The sequence below is a fragment of the Empidonax traillii genome, unplaced genomic scaffold, assembly GCF_003031625.1.
Source record: "Empidonax traillii isolate 1590-97213 ecotype Southwest subspecies unplaced genomic scaffold, ASM303162v1 scaffold111:size2041728, whole genome shotgun sequence".
Taxonomy (NCBI): domain Eukaryota; kingdom Metazoa; phylum Chordata; class Aves; order Passeriformes; family Tyrannidae; genus Empidonax; species Empidonax traillii.
This window is the reverse complement of record NW_020955304.1, coordinates 1465658-1479383: the sequence shown is the minus strand read 5'-3', so window position 1 is coordinate 1479383 and position 13726 is coordinate 1465658. Positions and strand designations below refer to the sequence as shown.

General features: G+C 58.5%; 2 protein-coding genes across 2 annotated transcripts in view; both read left to right on the top strand.

The window, feature by feature from the left end:
• The window catches only part of LOC114057030 (pentraxin-4-like), a 2598-nt gene extending 2291 nt beyond the window's left edge, over window positions 1–307 (top strand). Inside the window, exon 3 of the mRNA XM_027882791.1 lies at window positions 22–307. Within this exon, the coding sequence (XP_027738592.1) occupies window positions 22–307 (286 nt within the window). The remainder of the gene's footprint in view (window positions 1–21) is intronic.
• An 860-nt stretch (window positions 308–1167) lies between these two features.
• The window catches only part of CLCN7 (chloride voltage-gated channel 7), a 19932-nt gene continuing 7373 nt past the window's right edge, over window positions 1168–13726 (top strand). The window contains exons 1-13 of the mRNA XM_027882750.1: window positions 1168–1350; window positions 7898–7969; window positions 8604–8675; window positions 8916–8981; window positions 9494–9626; window positions 9987–10096; window positions 10810–10890; window positions 11264–11326; window positions 11978–12061; window positions 12230–12323; window positions 12742–12806; window positions 13265–13381; window positions 13558–13612. Coding sequence (XP_027738551.1) covers window positions 1222–1350; window positions 7898–7969; window positions 8604–8675; window positions 8916–8981; window positions 9494–9626; window positions 9987–10096; window positions 10810–10890; window positions 11264–11326; window positions 11978–12061; window positions 12230–12323; window positions 12742–12806; window positions 13265–13381; window positions 13558–13612 — 1141 coding nt within the window. The 5' untranslated portion in view covers window positions 1168–1221. The remainder of the gene's footprint in view (window positions 1351–7897; window positions 7970–8603; window positions 8676–8915; window positions 8982–9493; window positions 9627–9986; window positions 10097–10809; window positions 10891–11263; window positions 11327–11977; window positions 12062–12229; window positions 12324–12741; window positions 12807–13264; window positions 13382–13557; window positions 13613–13726) is intronic.

Sequence of the window (13726 nt, the reverse complement as noted above, 5' to 3'; positions counted from 1 at the left end):
GTACCGCTTCTACGTGGACAGGCGGCTGCTGGCCGCCGGCTCCGGCTTCCAGCAGGGCTATGAAATTCCCGCTGGGGGCTCGCTGGTGCTGGGCTGGGAGCAGAACGGCCCCAGCAGGGACTTCGGCAATTTTGTGGGTCACCTGGCTGGCTTCGCTCTCTGGAGACGGGCTCTCCTGCCCGGGGAGGTGGCCAGAATGGCAACCGGGCGGGGGCTGCCCCGCGGCCCTCTCCTCACGCTGGGTGATGCCTCCCTGCGGGGCGGGGTGCACAGGGTGGCGTGTCCCTGCCTCCAGCACTGCCCGTGACGAGCCTGGCAGCAGGAATGGTGCCGGCTCCCAGCGGTCACGGCTGCTGATGCCGAGGTGGATCCTCCCGGGGCGATGGGACACCCGGCAGAGAGAACATCCCAGGAGCGGGACCACCGGAGGCGGGGCAAAGAGAAAGGGGCCTTGGCTACCCGTATGGCACAGGTGGGACCAAAGCCGGAGGTCGTCTGCTCCCAGAAGATGTACAGCCCATCCTTCCTATTAAAGTGCTCCGGACAGTGGAGAAACCTCACTTATTTCTGCTCTGCTCTTCACTGTAGCACTCGGTGCCACTCGGAGCCCGGCAGGAGCCGGAGCCCAGGCTGGGTCACGCGCGGGTGACCCGGCTCGTCCCCTGCCCCTGAGTCAGAGCAGGGGAAGCGGAGCACGGGACGGGCCCGTGACCGGGCTGAGCCGGCGGGGCCGGAGCCGCTGCCGCCGCTCCCGAGCGCTGAGCCCGCCCGCGGGGCTCCTTGGCCGGGCAGGGCTCTGGCCAGCCCATGCTGCTCCGGGGGTGCTCGGGCGAAGCACGCACGCTGCCAAACAGCCCCCCTGCGGAACTCTGTGTCCGGAGGGCTGGAGCAGCCCCGGCTGCAGGCGCACCTGGAGCCCCGTGTTCCCGCAGCCTCGTGTTCCCGGGGGCGGCGGGGTGGCTGGGTGTGCTGGGGCAAAGCCTCGGGGCGGCCCCGCTACCGAGGCGCCCAGCCTGGCCCGTCTCGCCTCATCCCGTCCCGATCCATCCCGCTGCCCCCTTCCCGGAGGGAGCGCCGGGCGGAGGGGTCGGCGGGACTACAACTCCCATGGTGCCCCGGGGCGCCCCCGGCCGGCGCGGCGGTCACGTGGCGGCGGCGGTCACATGAGCGGGCGGCGGGGCAGGGCCGGGGCCGGTGCGGGAGTCGCCGCCGCCGCCCTGCATGGCCAACGTCGCCAAGAAGGTGTCCTGGTCCGGCCGCGACCGCGACGACGACGAGGACGGGCGTGCGGGAGAGACCACCCCGCTGCTCAACGGCACCGGCCCCGGGGCGGCGGGCGGCGCCCGGCAGGTGGGTACCGCCACCGGGAGCGGGGGTGGCGGGTCTGTGCCGTCCCGCGCGGGGAGTGGGGCCGCGGGTCGGGGTCGTGTCCGCGCCCCGCCCCGCTCCGTCCTCGGTGGGGTTTAGCCGTGTTCGTCGCCCCGGGGCTGTGTGGGCGTGTCGGGGCTCGGCTGCCCGAGCAGCCCCGGGGGCAGTGGGGGCTCCCCCAGGGGGGAAAAGCAGAGCCTGGCGGGGAGGGAGCCACGGCCGGGGCGCTCGGGGCACTCGCGGGAGAAAAACTGAGCGCGGCACCGAGTCAGGGGCGAGCAGGGCCCGTCACGGGGTGCCCGCGCACGGCGGGGCTGGGCCGGGACCCCCCTGGCTCTGTAGGGCCGGCTCTGCCCCCTCCTCTGCCGGGGGGTGGTCCCTGACAGCAGCGCCCTGCTTCTGCCCGCTGGGGCTGCTCTCGTCATTCATGGAATCGCAGCTTGGACTGGGCTGGAAGGGACCTTAAAGATCATCTCGTTCCACCCCCTGCCACGGGCAGGGACACCTTCCACCAGCCCGGGTTCCTCCAAGCCCCGTCCAACCTGGCCTTGGACACTTCCAGGGCTGGGGCAGCCACAGCTTCTCTGGGCAACCTGTGCCAGGGCCTGCCCACCCTCACAGGGAAGAATTTCTCCCCATTATGCAATCTAAATCTCTCATCTTTTACTTTAAAGACATTCTCCCTTGTCCTATCTCTATCTGACCATGTAAAATTCATCTCTACTAAATTTATTTCTGCCAGAAGCATCGTTCTGTGAGAGCCCCTTGCCTGACGTGCTGCTGCCCAGATCAACAGGTTGAGCTCAATACCCAAGAGCATCTGACACTGGTGTGGAGGGCATCGTGCAGGATTTGTGGGGCTACACGAGCAAAAAGCAAGTCCAGAGTGGGCCTGGACTTTCAGGCAAATTAATTTTGGGTAATTAAGCGAGGAGAACTTCTCTCTTGTGTACCTATTCGGGCCGCCTGTCTGGCAGTCTCCCCTCCACACGCCATCAGTGGAGAACAGCGAGGCACTTGGCACATGCTGCAGAGCAAAACTGAGGCTGGGCCTGCTGGGCTGGGCTGTGATGTGGGTGGGATGTCAGGCTGGGTCCAGGGAGCACTTCTGTGTCCACACCAGGTGCGAGGGGAACTGTCTCGGGGTGATGTCCTTGGATTTTCCATGAGGTTTTCTGGGAGACTTGAGCTGAGATAGGGAGGAGCAGTGCCAGCTTTTGGCAGCTGTTGGCAGGGATGTCTCATGCAGCACGATTCTGTGCTGCCCTGCTCCTGGGCAAGTCAGAACAGCCAGCTAATTAGAGGGAAATTTAGGGCTCGTTAGGCTGGAAGAGCCTTGTGGAGTGCTGTGGGAGTGGGGAATGGAGTCTAGAAGGAGACACCTGTGCCATGGCAGCTGTTCTGGGGAGAAAATAAAAGTAATCCTCCTGGGCAGCACAAGAGGACCCCGTGTATTCACAGCATGTGTGGAATCCTGCTGGTCTGCAGGGTGTTAGAACAGGGATTAACCAGATCCCGTGGCTGTGGGTCAGTTAGGAAAAAGTTTTCCTGTTGGCTTGGAAGAAATGCCTCGGCCCTTCTGCAGCAGGGGCAGCTGGAGGTGGAGACTCAGCCTGGACAATGTGATTTATCATCACTGTGTCCCTTCACAGCACGGGCAGCTCAGGTCCCAGCTGGTGACAAGGCGCTGCTTGGCATTTTCCTTGGCAGAGGAGGGGAGTGAATCCCTGGCCAGAGCTCTGCCTGGCAGTGGCAGTGGCACTGGCCTGGCTGGGTTGTCACCATAGCACTGGGGGTTGCATTTCAGTGCAGAGCAGCTGCTTCTCCCTTTGCCCCGGGTACTGTGGAGTCAGGAATTGAAGTGGGAGGGCAGGACAGCCTTGGCAGAAGAACAAAGAGAGGCTGGAGCTGCTTAGCTCAGGGGAGATGAAAACTTGGGTTGTGGTAATACAGTAAAATGTCCCCAGTGGAGCTTCTTCCCTTTCTCATGCGCTTGTTTAATGAAAATGAAAGTGATCTTAAGGCAGCCAAAGGAAACACAGGGCTGCAGCTCCCCAGCTGAACAGCTGAGAGAGACCTGCTTGAGGGCAGGAGGTGAGGAGGGGTTGGATAAACACACTTGTGACCGTGGAGGGGATGCTACAGGGCTGTGCTTGAGGTCTTCTCTGGTTTTGGGGCCAGTTGAGCGCTGTTTCAGACCTGACTAAGCCTTCATCCTCTCACCAGGACTTTCCAGTCCCTTGAGCATCTCAAGAACTGAGAGTCTGCCTGTACATCTGAGCATCACCTCCTGCTGTGGGCTGTCCTTTACCTGTGTTCTCAAGCCATTTGTGTCAGTTCTCAGGCTGGAAAGTGGATGGCCAATTTTAGTAAGAGCAGCCAATTTCTGTCGTTAGGCCTTTTTTGACAAAGAACTCTTCTTCTTCATTACCATCAAAGCCATTTGTGCTGAAATGCCTTGACATTGGGGTTGGTACAATGCTCCTGCTCCAGAGGGTGCCTGGAACAGGCTGCTGCTGCCGAGCAGCTTGTCCCTCTTAACCCTTGTGTGTTTATTCTGCATCTCTGGGTGTTGTTGGTCTCGTTACTCTCAAGTAACAGGATGCAAAATGCAGCCTTAGTGGCTGGGCTGCAATCAAAAAAAAACTCGGTGGGAGGAAGGGGAAAAAGAGAATTCTGGTGGGTGAGCCCTGATTCCTGGCAGATGGGCTGCAGATACAAGGTACCAGCAGAGAGGCTGCTTGTCCCTGCTTTTGGGAGCTTGGAGGTGACCTCCCTGGAGAGCCACTGCCTTCAGGTGGTAGCAGGAGCTTCTCCAAGCAGAGAAGTTTTAGGAAATGTTCTGCTGGGCGCTCACACCGTCAGGGACTGTGGCAGCACTTTTTCCTTGTGCTGCTCCTCTGCAGAGGGGACACGTGGGACAAGGTGCCTGGAGGAAGGCCAGGGCAATAATGGCATCTCCCAGCCTTGTGCAGTGAGGGTCAAGGAGCAGCTGTGCCCTGGAGTGGCAGTCTGGAACCAAAATTGTAGCTAAGTGGTGACATCTCGAGGAGAGTGGTGACACTTTCTCCCCATTACGAGCCTGGAGGTGAGCCCCTCTCCCCTGTTATGAGCCTGTTCTCTCCTGCTGTGGAGCGTTCTGGGGATGATGATGAGTTGTTTTGGAGCCTGTCTCAGCTGTGGTTTGTGTCAGAGGAGGGGAATTTCAAAAGCCTTTCGGCTCATCTCCCCCATTTGCTGCCATAACCAGTGAGGGGATTTCCTGTGACAGGGACCTGATGACAGCCTGGAGCTGTCTTTGCACCCAAGCTGGTATCAGGGGCTTCTTGGCTTGGCCCTAGGGGCTGGAAATCCTCTTCCTTCCCTCCCACAGCTTCTGTAATACAGCTGTGGGCTCCTGCTGTGGTCTGTGCTGTGCTTTATCTCATCAGTAATGGAGAGTCACGTGCGTGCAGTTCGTTACTGAGCACGGGATGGTGATAAGGGGCAGTGTGGGGGGGTCTCCTCATGCTGGGCCCCTGGGGGTGGGGGATGTCCTGCAGTGAACAGCCAGCATGACAAAGGGAAAAGGGACCTCAGATAGTCTCTAGCCTAGCCCCTTCTAAGAGCAGATCCCTTAGACCAGGTCATTCAGGGCCATATCCAGTGGAGATTTGGGTATCTACTTTGCCTCTTCTTTGGCCCCATGTTCAGGGTGTCACCACCCACAAGGTGAACGTTTGGCTCTAATAACTAAGGCAGAAGTTCTTTTACTGTAGCTTATCCACTGTTTCTTTTCCTATGGCTCAGTCCTCTCTGTAACCTCTTGTTGGGTGTCTGGAGTTGGCAAAGCTGCTTTCTGGCTGCTGGGGCTCGTCCACCCCAGGTGCAGGGCTTTGTATTTGAACTTTGGGGGCTTCCTTGCAGCCTGGTGAGGTCCCTCTGAGGAGCAGCCCTGCCTGCCAGCGTTCCTACTGCCCCACTAACACATGTTAAGCAGCTTTGGTTCAGTTCAAGGCTCCAGGCACCTTTTCACAGAGCTCAAAGTGGGTAAGGAATTAACTTTACCACCCAAAAGGGGCAAGTGCCATCTCATGTGCTGCTGTTGGAGTCAGGCTCAGCTGATCCCAGGGCCTCTCCTGGGACAGGAGAGCTGTTAACCCATCCATGTTTTCTGGCTTTTGGCAGCAGTGCATTTTGTTGTGTGGAGATACCTCTGTGTGCCGTGGTCACGCCAACATCACACGTACCCAGGATCAGCAGCTGCCTTGGCCCGAGTTTGAAAACATCCCAAGGAGGGCATTGCTTGGTGAATCTTTGAGCTGTGCACAAATAACCTTCTGTCTTGGCTCCTGGCTGCCTGAATCCTTCCTTTTCCTCTTACCAGAACTGAGTGCTGATGGAAGTAGCCTTTTCCTGCCCTCCTGGCATGTGATTCGTGTGGCGGGTGAGACAAGAGCCAGCCCTCTGCTCACAGGAGCCAGAGGGGTGCCAGGGCTTGGGGGGTGGGGCATGTTAAAAATACACTGCTTGTCTAACAAAGCTCAGCTGCAGGTTCAGCTGCTGCTCCTTTCCTTTCATCTGGGTCATGCTGGTGCTTGACCCACTGGGACTTGAGCTGCTGTGCCCTGGCTGCTCGCTCCACAGGGAAGTGGGGGATGTGGCGTGGTGTCACTGATTCACCCACATTTGGTCTTTCCATGGAACTTTGTAGCTTAACAGAAGGAGAATTTTCCCTGAAGGGCTGGTCCTGTCTGAGGTCTGAGCCCAGGCCTGAGGAGGGGACATGGTGTGAGTGACCTTTTCCATCTCATTGCCTCGGTCTTGCCCTGGGCACGTGGCATCTCACAGGAGCCCTAAATCTTTGTGCTTCCTGAAGCCAGGTCAAGGTGGGTTTGTTTGCAAGGTCTCAGCTTTGTCCCTCCCAGGCTTCAGGGTGGGGACCATGTCCTTCCCCTCTCCTCAGGATGGCGAGGGCCTGGCTGGAACCTCTGCCTGCCACCAGAACAGCTGGGCACTGAAACAGGCAGTTCCTGCCTCCAGCTCATGACTCTGCCCAAGTTCCCATCCGGGGAGGTGACAGCTTTGTGTGTGCCCAGCTTGCAGGAGTCCACAGTGGTCTGCTGTGACAGCCAGGAAAAGGGTCCACCTGGATCCTTTCCACAGGGATTGTGGAGCCATCACAGACCAGAACCAAAGCACAGGCTGATCTTACCAAACCAGTGCCTGAAAACAGCTCCATGGAGCACTTTGGGCTCGGGCTGCTGGGACTAAAGGGCACCAAAGAGGGTTTGAGAAGCTGGACCAGAACCCATCTGCAGGTCAGGGAGTGAATGAGAATGTGGAGCAGACGGAGAAATGGGAAAATAGGTCAGGCTGCAAACACAAAGGGATATTCTTCGTCTGCAGTGACGTGCATGGCTCCCAACTGCTCTGGCCTGCACGTTCCAGACGGGATCGGTGGGGATTAAAGCAGCGGGGGCTTGGTTTGGGACCTGCCAGCAGGGAGGGACCAACATGCCAGGGCCCCGCTGTCGCTTGCCATTCTTGCAGGTCCTTTAACCTGGCAGCTGGGGAGGTGTGAGGCTCTGGAGGGGAACATCTTAGTGCTTTGGAATGGTGTTTGGGCTGTGCTCAGTGACGGTGCTGCTCGTACCCCTGTGCATCCCTGTGTTTCACAGCGAGCAGGGATGGCAGCTGCCTGCTCCCTCCAGGTGCCCCCCTGGCACTGCCCAGCTGGAGGCTGGCTCAGCTGCAGCCTGAGCCCCTGCCTGTCTTGACCAGGAGACAGAGTTGCCTCATATAGTCCAAAAACTCCTGTGTTATGCAACTGCACTGCCAGGAACAAGCCCGAATTCTCACCAGCGAAAGGAGAACCTGCTCCTCAGAGAGAGATGCAAATAATCCTCTTTCCACTATCACACTGGGGCTGGCTCAGGGGAGGCACTGATGCCCCCGAGGCTGTGCCCACTTCCTCTGGTGTCTGGTGGCTGGCAGCCAGCGTGGCTGTCACTCCGCTCCCAGCTGCTCCAAGGGTGACAAACATGCTCATCTGCCTGGCTGAGAAACGCTGCTGTGGAGCAGATGGCAGAGCCAGATGTGCCCTCAGCCATCCCTCACTGCTGGCTGGGCTTGTGGCTGTGGAGGTGGTGCTTTGTCCAGGGGCTCTGTCCCTCCCCAGCCCCAGGGCAGTGTGGAACGTGTGGCTGGGCACTGCGCTCTGTGGCTGGAGGCTTGTGCTGGCCAGCCCTGAATAAGCTGCTCCTGGCTGGCACCTTCCCCAGGTGAGCTGGCTCTGCCAGCTGACAGGTTGGAGCAGCTCTCCCAAATCCCAGCAGGCTGCTGCTGGCTCTGGTTCCCTCGGGGTCCCATCTCCTCGGCGTGTGCTCTGAGAGCAGGGTGCTGCGTTTTGGGGGGCTCTTGATGCTGGGCAGACAGGCAGAGCTCAGTGTGGGAGGTAGAGCAGGAGCATCTTGCATGGCTGCTCCTTCCTCCTGCTGAGACTTGCAGTTCATTCAGGAATTGACCTCATTTTCCCTTCTGTCCTCAGCTCACTCCTTCCTCCTTCCTGCGCATCGGGCAGCTGAGCAATGTGGACCTCAACGAGGACATCCATGAGCTGGTGAGTGGCACAGGGAGGGTCTACTCCTACTGAGACACCTTCCCTTCTTCCACTGACAGCTGCTGTCGTTCCCCCCTCACATCCTGCTTGTTCCATGAAGACTCCAGTGCTTCTTCCTGGGCTGGGCGACCTTCATGGCATGGGCAGCTGCTGCTGCCCCGGGGGCCCCTCTGGCATCCCCAGTAAATGCTTTAATTTGGAGCTGGGAACAGCTTGCACGGTCAAAGGCGTTTGGGAAAGAGAATTTGATTTCTGCCCAAAAAACATGGATATGCTTGAAATAGCTCCTTGCCTTTGGCCAAAGGAATTTCCTGCCAAGGTGAAAGGTTGCCCTCCCCCTGAGCATGGAGCTGCTCGGAGGCAGTGCTGGGTCAACATGGCTGGGCAAACCCTCCACCTGCTCCTGGGGAGACATCCTGCCCGGGGCTGGAGAGGTGCTGGGTGAGAGTGCACACCTGACAGCTGGTCCAGCTGCGTTTAACTGGTGGGAAATCATCCCAGATCCCGGCCTGCCAGCCAGCTTGCACCTACAGTCCTCCCTGAGCATAAAAACAAGTTAAACCAGCAGTTGCACAGCACAGGGGAGGGTTGGACTCAGACCTCACCGTCCTAACGTGTGGATCACATCCCACAGCAGACAGAGCTCCCTCGGCAGCGTCCCAATGAGATCCCCCACAACGAGAAGCTCCTGTCGCTCAAGTATGAGGTGAGTGCCCATCTCCCCCGTCTCTGCTCTGCCCTCTGGGATGTAGCAAGTGAGGTATGAGGGGCAAGGGCTCATGGCTGCCCACTTAGCAGGGTTTCAGTGTGGGAGGAGTGGAATTGAGGGAGGAAAATGATACAGGGGTGTGGAGGAGCAGTGTGAGGGGCTGAGGGCAGCGCTCCCCAGCATGGGGGTCTCCTCCCCTGCACTGGATGGTAACAGCATCTCCCTTTTCTGAACTAGAGCTTGGACTATGACAACAGTGAAAACCAGCTATTCCTGGAGGAGGAGAGGAGGATAAACCATGCGGTGAGTCTTGCTGTGACCCAGCTGCCTGCTCTCCCCAGCCCATGGAAGCTGCTTCTCCGTGCCAGGGGAGGCTGTGCTGAAAGCAGTGTGTGAGCTGGGATGGGTTTATAGACACTGACCAGCTTCTGATGAGCCATAAAATCTCAGGAGCAAGAACCCACCGTGGGGTAGTTGGAACAGGAGCTAATCTGGGTCCACATGGTGTCATGGGGCAGGTCCCTGAGCCTAGGGACTTCTGGAGTCATGTGAAGCATCTGCCCTGAGGGCAGCAAGAATCCCCACAGGAGTGGCCTAACAGAGGCAGGCAAGCTGGAAAAGCACCTTAGGGATGCCACAGAGGGCCAAGGGCAGTGGCTTAAAATAAGTGATTTGGGTCAGCCAGCTCCAGTGCTCCCTGGCTCTCCTCTGAGCTGCCCAGCCTTGGGGCTGTGTTGGGGTGGGTTGGGGTCCCCTGAAAGCTGACAGGGGCTGGGCTGGATGGTAGCAGGGTGTGACTGCTGTCTGCCCCTCAGGCGTTCCGGACAGTGGAGATCAAGCGCTGGGTGATCTGCGCCATGATCGGGATCCTCACCGGCCTCGTCGCCTGCTTCATCGACATCGTGGTGGAGAACCTGGCTGGCCTCAAGTACAGGGTGGTGAAGGACAGTATCCTCATGAAGCAGTGGCCACCAGCTAGCTGGGAGCTGCAGGATCTCTGCTCCTGGAAGCTGTGAGAGGGGTGCTAGGAGGGAAGAGGGCAGCGCTTCCCCGACTGGGCTTGGTGGCACAGACCCTGCTGCCCGAGGTGCTGCTGGGCTGAGCTGTGGCTGGGCACTGCCCAAGCAGAGGAGGCTCCTCCCTAAGTGCACAGGGGCCCTGAGCAGCCTCCTCTAGGGAGTGACATCCCTTCCTATGGCAGGGGGTTGGAGCTAGATGATCTTTAAGGTCCCTTGCAACCCAAACCGTTCTGTTGTGGGAGGGATGGTACCCAAGTATTGCTGGTCTTTCCTTGAGCTGCTGCCCCAGACATCGACAAGTTCACAGCCAAGGGGGGTCTGTCTTTCTCCCTGTTGCTCTGGGCCACCCTGAATGCCAGTGTGGTGATGGTGGGCTCCGTGATCGTTGCTTTCATAGAGGTAAGAGTTTGGAACTGCTCTGGGTTTTTTAAATGAGTGAAGCAGGATCGTGTCTCCAGAAAACGTGCAAATTTATGTAACAGCAAATGTGTTTCTGCCAGATTGGCTCCTGGTAGCCCCATCTCCTCGCTGTTGGCTCCAGCTGTGCTGTGGAGTTTCCCTGGGGCTGTCAGACTGCTGGGATGTGCTGCCCTTTCCTGGCAGCCTGGGGCAGAGGGTGTGCTCCAGCCTTGGGTGTGGGTGCAGCCAATCCTTGGCCCTGGCTCAGCCTCTCCTTGTTGGATGTACATGAACCCTGATAGAGATCAGTCTGCCTGGGTGCCTCAGGGTCACACTCTGGAGGACAAGATGGAGGCTGTGACTCCCTATGGAACACTCTAATCCATAGTGTCTTCCTTGTGGCTTTGCCCTTGTTCTCCCTGGCTACCAAGTATGAACCTTCTGCAGCACCAGGCCTCTTGCCATGACACAATGTGGGAACACAGGACCGTCCCCAAGAACCCAGCCAGTTCCTTCTCGCTGGCACATTTTCCCTTAGGAAGTGGGTTTCTCCCTCAAACCTACCTCCAGAGCCTGCAGATAAGCTTTGGCCTCATCTTAGAGCCCCCCCGAGGGTGTGCTGGGTGCACCCTGTGCTGAGAGACGGAGTGAGGTGGCCAGTGTGTCCCCATCCTGTGTGTGACAACCACTCATGCTCTCCCTGCTCCCTGCAGCCCGTGGCAGCTGGCAGTGGCATTCCCCAGATCAAGTGCTATCTCAACGGGGTGAAGATTCCACACGTTGTCCGCCTCAAGGTAGGAAGCGGGAGGTGGTGGGATGGCCTGGGCGTGTTGTGTCCTCATGGGGTGGTCCCTGCCCACGCTGTGGCTGAGGAGGAGCTGGCAGGAGCTCCCAGCTCTGTGACTGTCGCCCCCAGTGCCAAGGGTTAAACCTCCTGCCCTGGGATCAGCAGCTGGCGCTGGGAAGAGCAGCTCTGAGTAATTTTTTGCTCTGGCCAAGAAGAAAATTCACCAATCGTGTTGCCACAACGGGGGGCTGAGAATCACAAGTTCCCCCAGGTCACAGGCTCCTGCCCCAGGGCTGGCTGGGTCTGTGTCTCCCGTGGCTGCTGGGGTTATGTTCCTTGTGCCACCCCTGTGATGAGCTGTGCCTGTCTCTGTTTTGCAGACCCTGGTGATCAAAGTCTGCGGGGTCATCCTCTCGGTGGTCGGCGGCCTGGCTGTTGGGAAGGTGATGTGCACAAAGCGCTCTCTGGCACTGCTGCCATGGTGGTACCCACTGCTGGCACCTGTGTCACAGCCTGTCCCTGTGCTGGACACAGGGCACGGGGGGCCCTGTAATAATTCCCAGTGTATTCCCTGGTGTCTGCTGGCCAGGGTGACCGGTGTGGCCAGGCTTGGGAAGGCCTTGGGGCTGTGTGTGGCACAGCTGAGGGTTGGAGAGCAGCAGCCTGTGTCCATTGGTGGTTATCCCTGCAAATGTTAGATGGGGCAGACTTGGGTGCTTCATCAGGACTTTTCTGGCTTGCTGGGATCTAAGGCAGACAAAGGAAATGTATCTCCTCAGCTCACAAGAGGTGACCACGGGAGCCATTTGCTAGAATAAGGATTTCATAGAATCGTGGAATGGTTTGGGTTGGAAGGGACCTTACAGCTCATCTCATTCCACCTCCCTGCCGTAGGCAGTGACACCTGCCACTAGACCAGGTTGCTCAGAGTCCTGCCCAACCTGGCCTTGGACACTTCCAGGGCTGGGAAGGGGGAAAATGTAATTTCCCCGAAGGAAATCTTCCCATCCAGCTTCAGGACTGCTAGCTGGTAAGCAACATCCAACCATCCCTGTTCTTCCTTCTCCCCTTTGAATGTGCCCTCTGGCCCACAGGAAGGACCCATGATTCACTCTGGAGCTGTGATTGCTGCTGGGATCTCCCAGGGAAGATCCACGTCTCTAAAGCGAGACTTCAAGGTTGGTGTTGGGGTCCGAGGGGCTGTGCTGCAGGTGCCCCTCCTGTGCCAGACCACACAGTTCCTTGGGGTCACACTGGGGGCTTGGGATCATACAGGGCATACCTGCGTCTCCCCTGAACTCATCCCTGTGCCCAGCCCTAAACCTGCCTTTGCTTTGGTGTTTCAGATCTTCGAGTACTTCCGCAGAGACACGGAAAAGAGGGACTTTGTCTCAGCTGGAGCTGCTGCTGGTGTCTCAGCTGCCTTTGGTGCCCCTGTGGGTGTGTATCTTGGCTCCCTGGCACTGAGCAGTGCCTGGACATGGATTTCCTCAGGATGTTGCTCCCACTTGCTTGGAGATAGCTTCCAGGATCTGCACAGGGCACTGCAGGAGCCCTCGTGTGAAGTGTCTGACCCTGCTCCAAGTTTTCCTGCCATGCCATGCAGGTCTTGGGAAGAGAGAAGGGGATCTTGGATCCCAAATGTTGCCTCCCTGGGATGGAGGAAGGCAGTGGGGGGCTTCACTGCAGTCAGTACATCTCTGATGGCTTGGTGGGCTTGCCTGAGCCTTTGCTGGAGCCTGGGAGGTCTGGGTGGTGTGGGACACGTGGGATGGGGTGAATTTGGGTGCCTTGGCTGGTGCTCTGAGCCAAGGGTGGTGTGTGCCCCTTGTGAAGGTGTTGTGTCCTTGACTTACAGGGGGTGTCCTGTTCAGCTTGGAGGAAGGAGCTTCATTCTGGAACCAGTTCCTGACTTGGAGAATTGTAAGTGCTGGGAGGCAATGGAGGACTGCTGGCTCTGGGGTGAGGTGTTGCCTTTTCCCAGTGCCCTGCAGCCCCAGGCCTCCTCACATCCCTGCCCCAGCAAGGTAGCCGTGTGCCACACATGCCAGGGAACAGCATCCCAGCTCCCCTTCTGTGTCCTGGTCCTCTGGGGCTGAATTTGGACCTGTCTGAGCTCCATCTTGCTGCCAGCTCCTTTCCAAGGGAGCTGCCTTGGGCTGTGCCCCAGGGCAACAGAGAGGCAAAAGGAGTGAACCCCTGGTCAGCTGCCCAAAGTGCTGCCATAGGGAGTGTGGCCTCTTGTCCCCACCACACCGTGGGCACCGAGCCCTTGCCCAAGGGCCTTGGGGGGGGTGGTTTGGGGTGGTTTGGGGGGGCACGTGGTGAGGGAGCGGGGCTGGGAGCATCTGGCAGTGACTCTGGGCTGCATCTCCCTCCAGTTCTTTGCCTCCATGATCTCCACGTTCACCCTGAACTCTGTCCTGAGCGTTTACCACGGCAATGCCTGGGATCTCTCCAGCCCTGGGCTCATCAACTTCGGCAGGTTTGATAGCGAGGTACGGCACGGGTGCTCTCCATGTAGGGCCGTGGGGGTGTCCAGGGAGACTTTGGGGCAGCTCTGGAAGCCCTTTGCTGGCACAGACTTGTGCTGTCCCAGCAGTTGGAAGCCCCACTGGCTGTGGGGCTGCAGATGGGCCAGGAGATCTGAAACTCACTTCTTTCTTGTTTGCAGAAAATGGGATACACAATCCAGGAAATTCCTATCTTCATCTTTATGGGAGTGGTTGGTAAGACAGAGCTGCTGTTTCAATTTGATTAGTCTGAAAAATTTCCTCTGTTTTCTGTCTGGGTCTAAAAAGCTTTGGCATCCAGTTTCCTGGGGAGAATGGGGAATCCATTAA